Here is a 12653-nt window from a genome sequence, read left to right on the forward strand (position 1 = left end):
TTGCCGATTTTGCTGCACAATTTCGGCGCCAATTAGGGAGACATTACTGTATATAGTTTGGTTGAAAATCTAACTTATCAGATTGTTCGGAAAATTGGTCGAAAGTTTCATACAGTTCGTTTCAATGAATTAATTGCTTAGAACCAAACTATACAACATATTAGGTTGTTCGGAAAGATCACTTCAAATCTACGCAATGTGAAATGAAATTGGACCGTGGATTTTATGCTTTTCTGACAAAAATTATTTTTGACATATTACAATTATTAACCTTTAAATGCATATTGTTGCCAATTGTCTACATTCCAGTTCCACTTAATTTTATTCAAAAACCTGAATATGTGCGTTTCCGAACACACGTTGATAACAATAGACAATAGACCATGTGTGAAATAAAAGACTTGACATTACTTTTGGCGAGTAAGTTATATGTTTTTTGACATTTCAATGTGGTGGGTGATAACCTTCAATGTGTTACTTGCAGAGATATTTTCTTTTTTCGAGTTTAAAAATTGCTTTGTGTCACAACAAAAATCGCAATTGCTTTGCTGCATTTCATTTATAAATAATGTGAAAATTCCTATACTAATAGATTATATAAATACATGACCATTTGTTTACGTCTACAGTAATTTTAGTAATAAACGCATATTGTTGCCAAAAGTCTACATACAACTTTTTTTCAAAATAAATACTCAATATTATTACCTAGATTTTTTCATTTATTTTTTACGTAACCTATGACTACATTCCTATAAAAAACGATTTTTTAACATTCAGAACAAAAAATCATGCATTTAAGGGTTAATAGACGAAAGACATTTTCGTCCAGCTCATGCTGCAGGGCTCGGATAATCGTATCTCCTCTTCCCAAATTGCCCATTATCGTGCGCAATCTGAGCGTCAATTACGGAGAATTTATTGTACCGCGCGAAGTTATTTTTTAATCAGGTCAGACGATCGGCGAAAAAAGCAGCGCAGGGTTGTATCGCCGGCGAATTCAGACCGTGCCGTGGAATATTCAAATGTCACGCGCGGCTTATCGTTATCGGGTTACACCCGGAATTGGAAATTACGATCGAAATCATCGCCAATGGTATTTACCGCGTGACGAAAGTATTCCGGGAGCCGCGATGATCTAGTCGAATAATATTATCGACTAGACTCGTTCTCGTTAAATTGCAAAGTACGGAATTTCATTAACGCGAATGCAATGATCCGCTTCGAGCCGTTATTTCGTTGGAAATATGAATTATTTGGCAAATCCATGGTAAATGTGATCGCGTAAAATACATCGGGCTGAGCAAACATGGCCGACGACGAGCAGGAAGATATTACGACCGATGCCGATGACACTACCACCGATGCACCGGACACCGATGCTCCGGAACCTGACGCCGCGGAACCCGATTTTTCGGGTACCGATGCCGCGGACACGGATGAAGCAGACACCGATGCACCGAGCACCGTGAGTGCAGCGGCGAGCAAGACGAAATCGGAAGCCGCGGTCAGCACGGTTCCAAAGAAGAAGAAGGAGAAGAAGAAGAGAAAACCGTTTTCGATGGAGAAGTGCATGGAGAAAAGATGGAAATGCGATAACATGCCGAACTGGGAGATCTTCATGAACGCGTAAGAAAATGATGCGAATGGTGGCAAACAGAAATATTTGGCGATTCTCGTTCGACTCTGAGATATTCGCAAAAATATTTCCACGAAAGCAAATGAACATTTTGCTGTAATAAGCAAGTTTTGGTTTCTAATTTCCAATTATAATAGACTACTTGCTACTTACTCTTTCTACTGTGCAATTCAGAATACATACTAAGCAGTACACATTACATACATATTAAGCAACAAAAAAAACAAAAAGAAAAAAATATGATATGATGTAATAAATTTGTAGCGACTACGTTTTCTGCATATCTATGTATCCGGATTTGCAAAATAATCTCTTTATGGAGGTTAACACTGACCAATAAAAAAGAAAGGAACAGTGGAAAGACCAACGTCTCTGGGATAAGTATAAAAAATACATTGACGCTAAACCTACCGAGGTCTAAAAGCGACTAACAAGTGTCATATAAATGATATGTGATTGTGTCTATTTAAATTTTTCACAATTTCTGTATATCACTTTTGCAATACTTTTATAATACTTATAATATTTATGTGCGTGCACAAAGAAATATATTCAACAATTTATAATGGAAGCAGCTTTACGACATCAGTAATTATGAAATAAAAAATGTGAAACGGTGAAAATAAAAAATGTATACGTTTAGGCGTTGATGTTGTCTACATAATAAAATGGTTAAATAAACAAAATAATTATATATCGTTGTTTTAGATTCTTGGAAGATCAAGTGCAACAGGAGAGGGACGACATATTCAAGCACAGGAAACCGGCAACAATCAGCAAGTTTCCTCGGGTTCAATCGGAGGAAGACTTAGCGACCCCACACAAATGCTTGCCCCTTAACGCGTTCCAGTTTCAGGACAAACAGGACTTGCCGAATAAGATGGATCGCTCGAAAATGGTCCGAATATGGAAGAACATGCGAGCGAATCATCCGGTTCGTAAATATCTCCGACCAATTCAGTTAGTTCGATCGGAGAGACTTTGAAAAATAAGCCAACTAAAGTCGTCACATTATTTCTCTATTGTTCCCTAACAAATGGATTGCGGATTTTACGTATTTGTAATCAAATGAAGCATGTACAATTTAAAATGGTGAGGAGATTGAATGGAATTAAAAATTCCGAATCATTTTCGATCGATTGAAATGATCGAAGAAGAGAATAACACTATATGTGGTTTCTATTTCTTGCATTGAGTGGGTTAGAATGATAATGGCGCAAGTCACATTTTTCTCACTGTGAAAAAACAATAAGTGTTATTATATGTATAATATGTATATAAACAATACTATAAAATAACTATAAACAATACACGCGTTAGTAAACAATTAAGACAATCAGTTAAGATAGTTTAGTGCTAGGCTAATTTATAGTAATTTTATCATTTATTTTACTTATCTTTTGAATATATTGACATGTGTAGATTACATTTTAATACTGAACCTACCAAGCCGGCCAAAATGACCAGTCTCACATTTTGTATTTCAAAATTGCTAGAATTATAAAGTCTCTACCATAAGAAATTATCGAATAAATTTCTTAATCCAGGTATATTTGTTCTAATAAAAATTCTGGAACGTCTAAATAAATTCAGTCTTATTCTTACAGAGCAACACACAAACTTCGCTTTTAGTGCTCGGTAGGTTTAGTATCAATACACAAATCACAAAACAGGAGTTACGCCATTCTGATTCTAACCCATTCGATCGATGCGGATCATGTTTATTTTGCACGAAGATCCGCGGTCTAAAAATCAATGTCTCGAGAAATACAGCGAAAGATCGATTTATAACTGGCAAAGCATTCGAACCTTTCAGGTGCACATATCGAAGTCAGACGTGAACGTGCACACAGAAGTGAAGAAGACGGACAGTGGTAAATGGCCGGGCCTATGGCCGTGCACTAAACGGAACCTGGTGGCCGAGATGAGGGAACGTCGCAGACAAGAACGGAAGCGGAGGAAAGACTTGTTTCCGTGCGAACCCGACGACGAGAAGGATGGCTTCGACGATACCGGCAACGACTATTCCGATCGCAAGGAATTAGGCCACGCGAGGATACCGCCGGTTTGTCCAACGCCCGTCAAAGAGCTGCAGGTCGATCGTGCTGCCGGCGAAAATCCGGGATTAGTCGATGGCGATTATATCGTTTTCGAGTTACCGTCCAAGGGGAAGATCGCCAGGATCTATGCCGATGTTTGCATACACGGGCTGGTTGGCATGCATTTGCCCGAACTGGGCCTGTTTCGGCAGCGTCGGAAAACGTGGAAGTTCTGTTTTTACCAGGCCATCGTCGCCCTTCTGGCTAAGACCCAGCTTAGGTACCGTTTCGTCGTTTCAATCCTTTGCACACACTCGAGGTTATTTCAACTTTAACCCTTAGCGCTCCGTTGGCTCCGCTATGGAGACATACGTCATTTGTTCCGTAAATCCGAAGGCTCTGCTGCGGAGCCCAATATTTTTAGCATGATTACACCGAAGATGCTATGTTTTTGTCGACGTTGGCAATTGTTATTTGTAGTGAAAACGTGCTTAGCGCGTGTACCATTACGATTAAAACATTTTTTGCCCATTTTTATGCTTAGCAACTTAAAATGAATAAAATCAAACGCTTTCGCAAGGACGCGTAATCTTTTCCGCTCAAAATAAGACTTCCTTCATCTCGGGCGCTTTGCCCCAAAAATGTGCCGGAGTTGCTGGTAGTGATATTTTTCAGAAAAATGCTGTTCAACTTTATTTTAGAACATCCGAAGAATATTCATTAATTTTTAATTTAATTTAATTATCAATTGAGCCGATTCCAGCGAAGATTAACGATAAAAAATTCCGGCAAACTCGCGCAAAAGATATTTTTGTTTCAATAATTCCGTATCCAAACAGAATTCAACAGACGATTCGCAATGCTAATTTTATAATGAATCGCGCCCAAGAACCCGAGGGATATATTTATTTAAGAATTGTGAAGAATATCGTTAATAGTAAATTTACCCATTTCGATGAGGATGCATTTGCTGCTTGGAAATTTCGGTCACAATTCACGATGTCGATGCACTGACTGCGCACAATGTTAAGTAGATACCATTACGATTAAAACACTTTTTGCCCATTTTTATGCTTAGCAACTTAAAATGAATAAAATCAAACGCTTTCGCAAGGACGTGTAATCTTTTCCGCTCAAAATAAGACTTCCTTCATCTCGGGCGCTTTGCCCAAAAAATGTGCCGGAGTTGCTGGTAGTGATATTTTTCAGAAAAACGCTGTTCAACTTTATTTTAGAACGTCCGAAGAATATTTACTAATTTTTAATTTAATTTAATTATCAATTGAGCCGATTCCAGCGAAGATTAACGATAAAAAAATTCCGGCAAACTCGCGCAAAAGATATTTTTGTTTCAATAATTCTGTATCCAAACAGAATTCAACAGACGATTCGCAATGCTAATTTTATAATGAATCGCGCCCAAGAACCCGAGGGATATATTTATTTAAGAATTGTGAAGAATATCGTTAATAGTAAATTTACCCATTTCGATGAGGATGTCAAGGTTAAGTAGATACCATTACGATTAAAACACCTTTTGCCCATTTTTATACTTAACAACATAAAATGAATAAATCGCAAGGACGCGTAATCTTTTCCGCTCGAAATAAGACTTCCTTTATCTCGGGCGCTTTGCTCCAAAAATGTGCCGGAGTTGCTGGTAGGTAGTACTCGAGAAACGCGTGGAGCGCTAAGGGTTAAAACTGAACTATTCTCACCGACGTACAGTATTTTGTTCTTGTTATTTGTCATTCGATTACCCGAATTCAATGTTTAAACAGTAAGCCGTGTAAATTGAAAGTTGTTCGCTTTTTATCTTCTTCTCGTCCTCTTACAATCAAGTCACCTAAGGTCACACTTAGGTCGCTCATCGGTCCACGTTCATCGAACACCTAGAACAATGCGAGCTTACGCGTTGGCCTTAACACCCCGCCCCTCGTTCTCAGATACAAATACGCGTGGAGCGCCAATATCGACTACATCTACGACCACGCGTGGATGTTGTACACGCACATGGGCATGACGAACGTGAACGCGAAACACCGGCTGGACGACATCGTCGTGTACAATTACAAGTACAGCATCGAGATCGAACTGGTCCGCGAGCTGAACGACGTGCCGGTGATAACCGGCGTCGGGTTCGACTACGAGGAGCCGAACTTGGCGAGGAAGCGAAAGCTGGAGCGGAAGAACCTGATGAACGTTCAGCTGGAGCTGGGCGCGGAGAAGATGACGGACGATCAACGGACGCCGGTCCACAAAGGCTTGAAGAAGCTCGAGGATTGGTTCGATAAGCTGAAGATACGGTACCGGAATTGCATCTACCGAACCTCGCGGTTCTGCGTGGCCTTCTGGAAGGACAACCTGTTCTGGTATCTGTACAATCCGTATCGTTGCGACCAGTACGGATTTTGGAACGACAACGGGTTCGCCTGCATCGTGAAGTTCTGCACGAGGGAGTCTCTCAGGTAGTGTCGAGGCTGATACCGCGTCGATACCCATCGATACTTGTCGATACCAGTTGATCTTTCGCTGTATTTTTCGAGACGTTGATATTTAGGCCGCGGATCTTCGTGCGAAATAAACACGATCCGCATCGATCGAATGGGTTAGAATCACGATGGCGTAACTCCTTTTTTGTGATTTGTGTATTGATACTAAACCTACCGAGCACTGAAAGCGAAGATTGTGTGTTGCTCTGTAAGAATAAGACTGAATTTATTTAGACGTTCCAGAATTTTTATTAGAACAAATATACCTGGATTAAGAAATTTATTCAATAATTTCCTATGGTAGAGTCTTTATAATTCTAGCAATTTTGAAATACAAAATGTGAGACTGGTCATTTTGACCGGCTTGGTAGGTTTAGTATTAAAATGTAATCTACACATGTCAATATATTCAAAAGATAAGTAAAATAAATGATAAAATTACTATAAATTAGCCTAGCTCTAAACAATCTTAACTGATTGTCTTAATTGTTTACTAACGCGTGTATTGTTTATAGTTATTTTATAGTATTGTTTATATACATGTTATATATATAATAACACTTATTGTTTTTTCACAGTGAGAAAAATGTGACTTGCGCCATTATCATTCTAACCCACTCAATGCAAGAAATGGAAACCACATAGAGTGTTATTCTCTTCTTCGATCATTTCAATCGATCGAAAATGATTCGGAATTTTTAATTCCATTCAATCTCCTCACCATTTTCAATTGTACATGCTTCATTTGATTACAAATACGTAAAATCCGCAATCCACTGGTCCCTAACCAATGGAACAATAGAACAATGGAATAATAGAGAAATAATGTGACGACTTTAGTTTGCTTATTTTTCAAAGTCTCTCCGATCGAACTGACTGGATTGGTGGGAGAGTTGACAGATTTCGATCCAATACTGAATTGTATAAAAAAGAAAAAACGGTACAAACAGAATCGATACAGTAATTTCTCCCAGAAATGTTCGGAGGTCGGAACTGAAACCGATCTGAGAATACTATATCGCGATTCGTCGGGTCTCGCTGCTCGTTTCTGTGAAAACTTGGAGCAAAAATGCAACGGCCAGCGCGCCGGTGTACATTAATACGAGTACATGGTAACGCTAGAATAAAAATGATGACCGAACTTTTTTACTTCCAATTTCTTGCCACGATTCGGAAGCAATTCGGTGGCCACGTGTCACGATTCGACGGTCACGTATTTAGTACAGTAAATTCTCCCTAATTCGCGCTCAGATTGTGCACGAAAATGGACAACTTAGGAAGAGGAGACACGATTATTCGAGTCTTGCGTCTCAATTTTTATAGCCACCGGTTGTCAACAACTACATACATGAAACGAGTCGCAAGGCTCGAATAATCGTATCTCCTCTTCCCAAATTGTCCATCTTTGCGTACAAGCTGAACATCGATTAGGGAGAATTTACTGTACTAGGTACGTGACCGTCGAATCGTGACACGTGGCCACCGAATCGCCTCCGAATCGTGGCAAGAAATTAGAAGTAAAAAGTTAGGTCACCATTTTTATTCTAGCATTACCGTGTACTCGTATTAATGTACACCGGCGCGCTGGCCGCTGCATTTTTGCTCCGAGTTTCTACAAAAACGAACCGATATGGATCGATATGGAATCGATCGAATATCATCGATAACATCGGTGTCGATTCCATCGCTATTCTCAGGCGGCACTTGATGATACTGACGCTGAGGGCCTACGTCTACGAGGTCCCGAAGTCCACCATGCAGAAGCACAAAGAGGCGACTGCCAAGACGGAGCCGGTGTTGCTCGCGGAGGACGCACCGGCGATCGCCGAACCCGAAGAGGGCCCGCCGTGGGAGGAGGAGTGCTACACGGTGCAGATATTCCAGGTGACGCATCTCTGCTGCCAGATCCACAACCTGAGGCTGCTCCAGCGAATGGCTCCGAAGCCGGCGCAACGGCTGGTGAAGATGAAGACGATCGACGACTGTCCCTTCGATCCTCTGGACACGAGAGACGCCTGCATGATCGAGCAGGAGGAGGGCGACATCAGAGACGCGATCGAGAAGCCCACTTGGCTGAAGCTGTACAAGATCACCTGGGCCAAGTGCACGCCGGTCGCCCAGAAGAAGAAGAGCAAGGACACCGGCAACGGGAAGATGCGATGGCACCAGTACGTCGTCGAGGAGTCGAACAAGCTGTTCTCCCTCTGGGGAGAGCTGCACATCACCGACGGGATGTTCGACAGGGAGAATCGCGGCATGCAGACCTACGCTTGCTACGTGGTATGCGCCGGCATGACCAGAATCATGGCTCCCGAATATTGGAGCTCGAAGACCCTCGACGTGATCGCGATGTGCGGCGACCGCTACTACACGCACAGCAAGCTCGAGGCCCAGTTCAAGGCTACCAAGAACGAGTACAGCCACGTGAACTGCTGGAACAGGTACCTGACCAGCCATTTCACCATCGGCGAGACCATGTTCGAGGCGAACGTGTTGCCAGCCATCTGCGGCAGGCTCTACTCCAAGTCGTGCAGGTACGTGAAAAAAGAGCGAGATCGCTAAGAGCGAAGTCGGAACGAACGGAACTGCGAAAGTTCGATTCAGAGGGTTAAGAGAAAACCGAGAGAACATCGACGGTACGGTGGAGTGGGTGATCCTACGTGGAAAAACGAACCGAAAATAAAAAATAAAATTTTGTCGGTCGAGCGTTTCGTTACCGAGATAATCGACTTCGAATATTCGGCGAGTACGCGTTCGACAACGAAGCCACGAATGAAAAAATGTTAATTCTTATTTTCGATTTGTCTTCTTTATGTGGAATCACCCTCTCCTCGGTTGTACCATCGATGCTGGGACACCCTGTATATCTGCTTATTATATGCCTAATATATGTTATGCAGGTTGTCCCAAAAATGTCTCGCAATCCGAAAGTGGCGGGTTTCTCAGTTCGTTTGGAGCAACTTTTTCCTTTACAAAAAGTTTCTCCGAGGCACCGTTAACGAGTTATTAACGAAAAACAGTGACCAATAAGAATCGAGTACGGCTGACGCGAGGTGGCCGAGCCAACGGCGTCAGCGGTCGAGCGGTCGAATCCCAGCTCAGCTGACGCGAGGCGGCCGAGCCAACTTCGTGCGCTGATTGACTGGGCCGCCTCGCGCCAGCCGTACTCGATTCTTATTGGTCACTGTTTTTCGTTGATAACTCGTTACCTCGGAGAAAATTTTTGTAAAGGAAGAAGTTGCTTCAAATGATCCGAGGAACCCGCCATTTCCGGATTGCGAGACATTTTTGGGACACCCTGTAAATCAATTCTTTACCGTGCCGTAATCGATTCACAGATACCTCTGGCAGACGCTCGAGCAGATGTTCCTCAAATACAAATTCGGCATCCTGACTTGCGAGAGCTCTTGTCTCGGCATCTTCAAGTTCTGCGGCTCTTACTACGTTTGCGACGTGAATTCCGTCGGCCCACCGTTGTTCTCTTACGGAGAGGGCGCCGTGTACTTGCTCCGGGCTACGTATTTCTACAAGTTCATCACCGTGCTGGTGCTCACCGTCGGATCGCCCGAGTGCAGCCAGTTCGCCGTCAATCCCATCGAGATACTGAAGGTGATCGAGGTCGGCCCGACCACGCTGCCGATCGGCAGGCCGGAGAAGAAGAGGGACAAGAGGATCGCCAAGATCGAGTGTCCCTTCGACGAAGAGAAGAAGAAGCAGATGAGAAAGTGGAAGACCCGAAGACAGGAGACTGCGAAGACCATCGATAAGATGTGCTGCAAGGGGGGTGCTGACTGAGTCGTCGCCGGTGTCGCAAATTTTACAATCGGCTCGCTGGAATCTTTTGTGTCGGTGGACTGCGGATTTTTTGCTTTTACGGCGAAGATCACCGGGTGAAACGCGAGACCGTAAAATTGGCAGAAGAACTTCGGTATTTCCGTCGATTGTTTCCGATTTGTCGAGATTATTGCCGCGTTGTTAGTCCGCATAAAGATCCGTGCAGCCTCCTCGATGTTTCGCAAATTTTGAATCTCTTGTAACTGTGAATTATTGTAAGCACGAAGCACGGTAGAATCTCGATTATCCGGACCAGTCTTGGAGACTTAAATGTTCGGATAATGGAACAATTACTGACATTTTTATCGTGCTGTATAATTACTGGACTCGTAGATTTTATGCATTTATTATAACACTGTTACATTTATATCGGTAATGAATCTAGCAATTTGATTATATTATTTGTAACTCGTTAAAATTATTCAAGACGATGCATAAATCGATGCACAAAAGTTTTATTTTACACAAAGATCCGCATAAAGATCCTGCATCTTAGATCGAACTGTTTGTTACTTGGAACGCATCGGAATAATTAACAAGTCAAACATTGGTGATCCGGATAATCGAGTTTCTACCGTATTCCCCGTTGTCCAAATATGTTTATCAGTACATATCATATATTATATCAGTCTAAGGCAACCCGTATGCAAAATGATTCACCGTAGAAGCGAATAAAATTATAATCTAGCATTTTAAGTAAGCAACTATTTCAATATTCGAACAGTCGTGTCACTCTACTTGGTCCGGATAATCGAGGTCCTTTGTTGAATTTTCACAGAAACATCGAGTTTCCAGTTACGAAGATAAGACAGCATGGTTTAAGGGCTGTTCGCACTTTCGGCAGCTACGAAACGGTAGAAAAACAACGATCTTCTTATTGAAGGACTTTATTAGGAAGAGTTGTGTAATATTCCATGTACGGAAGTTCCCCGGTTAATCGAGCTTTGTGCCGACAGTCGGAGAAAATGCATGTAACAGAGGGAGAACTGCCATTTAATGCATTATTCTCCAGTTTCACGAAAAATGTGCACATTAAACGTTTCGCGAAAAAATCGTAAAAGGCGCGTCCCTTCCCGAAGGACGTTCACAATTATACCTGTCGCAAGCGATGCCGAACAGCGGCCGTCCATAACTGTGCCGTGTGCGTTTCAATTAAACTACGAAATATTTATGTTTTTATAGCGCATATCAAATATTCGACTGCGACCTATAGCGCAGAGAATAAAGCTCGACTATTCCTTGAAAACCTTTTTACGGAAACGCGAAATTGCGCCAAGTTCCGCGCGGACTGTTTATTAAAAAAAAAAAGGTTTAATGGTTTCCGACTGAAAAACAATTTAATCAATTGTATAGTCAATTTTCGGCGTTGCGACGGCGATTGTATTTCCATGTAATAAAACACGACTGACTTTTGCTGAAAAAATAAGGTAGTTTCCAACGTGTTAACGAAATTGCAAGTTTTTGTTTTTCATTTGGAAACGTCAAGAGGGTGGCCCGTGCTATCGCAATTTATCTCGCAACCATCTTTTCAACGAGATTTCGGTGAGATCGATCGCATCTTAAGTAGACAAATTTTGAAATGCTCTTCGAGATATGTAATTCTCGATGTAGAAAGATTCATGTTCGTTTATTAAAGTAACGATCAGACATTTATTCCGATTCTGGACGAATGCTATCGTATTATTTGCCGCAAGTAATAACAAATATATCGAATAAATCATTCATAAATGTATCTTTACAACGCGAATAAACATAAATTAATCCTTTGCACCCACGTGTCGCCGATACTAAATCGTTAAATCGTTGATGCTGCAAGGTGATCGAATAAAATACATAAATGAAAACAGAAAATCTTTTATTTATTAGTTCTTATAAAATTTCACAGCAGCATAATGATTTCGATATCAATCTAATCTTTGGTATATTATAATAACGTATAATAATATACATAGTAATAAATAATGAAGACGAGTAAAACATATCGATATATAAATATCGGAGAAAGCTTCGGAGCGCAAAGGGTTAAAAAATGAGCGCGACCCGTCGTTTCTGCGGGTTCCCTAAACCCAGCGTTAAACAGAGTCTTGCAGTATTTGAGAAAAACTATTCGCGAAGGTGACGTTTTTTCGGTCCCTTAACCGAGCGGAACGTTCTACTAAGTGAAAAGTTTTGGAAAAAATGTGTTCGCGAATCCCCCCGGCTGATCGAAAACTCCGAGGAAGAGGTCCGACGAGCAAACAGTTTGAAATAGGGTCCGGCTGCCGCGGCGAAAGTTGGCGACTTTGAATAATTGAGGGGAAAAAACGCGCTCTCTCTTTCTCTCCTTCTTGGAAATAAAAGAAGCCGCGTTTAAGTCGATCGTATTTAGGTCTCAGTGCAGCGACGGCGGCGCGGAATCTATTAAACTTGCACACCGCCGAGAACACCGTCTTAGTTGCTAGTTCGCCTTCGGGATTTATGTACTTACCAGAACTTGCGCCGGAAACTCGGCGAACTTGCGGTGTCCATGAGTTACCGGTACTCAAGCCAGGCGCTCTTTCACCCCTATCGCACAATACTAATAATATAATCGTCGAGGCACGTGGAACTAAGTTCCGGCCACCGCGACGCCAGTCTGCCGAGGGATTTTAATCACTGATCCATTCTGCA

The 12653-nt window shown here is 41.9% G+C and overlaps 1 protein-coding gene across 1 annotated transcript; it reads left to right on the forward strand.

Moving 5' to 3' along the window:
• Positions 1–1020: 1020 nt before the first annotated feature.
• Positions 1021–11770, forward strand: LOC117218419 (uncharacterized). Its single transcript, XM_033466771.2, has 6 exons — positions 1021–1629; positions 2348–2573; positions 3456–3958; positions 5625–6146; positions 7868–8704; positions 9509–11770. Exons 1-6 carry the CDS (start codon positions 1310–1312, stop codon positions 9963–9965), a joined length of 2865 nt encoding a protein of 954 aa, XP_033322662.1. The 5' UTR covers positions 1021–1309; the 3' UTR covers positions 9966–11770.
• The last annotated feature ends 883 nt before the right edge of the window (positions 11771–12653 follow it).

Source organism: Megalopta genalis, chromosome 4 (genome assembly GCF_051020955.1).
Source record: "Megalopta genalis isolate 19385.01 chromosome 4, iyMegGena1_principal, whole genome shotgun sequence".
NCBI lineage: Eukaryota > Metazoa > Arthropoda > Insecta > Hymenoptera > Halictidae > Megalopta > Megalopta genalis.

Excerpts from the sequence above, each read along its gene's own strand:
- LOC117218419 (XM_033466771.2), top strand. The coding sequence starts at position 1,310 with ATGGCCGACGACGAGCAGGAAGATATTACGACCGATGCCGATGACACT. Across the intron at positions 3,959-5,624 it reads CTGGCTAAGACCCAGCTTAG|ATACAAATACGCGTGGAGCG; the intron begins GTACCGTTTCGT and ends CCTCGTTCTCAG. Across the intron at positions 6,147-7,867 it reads TGCACGAGGGAGTCTCTCAG|GCGGCACTTGATGATACTGA; the intron begins GTAGTGTCGAGG and ends CGCTATTCTCAG.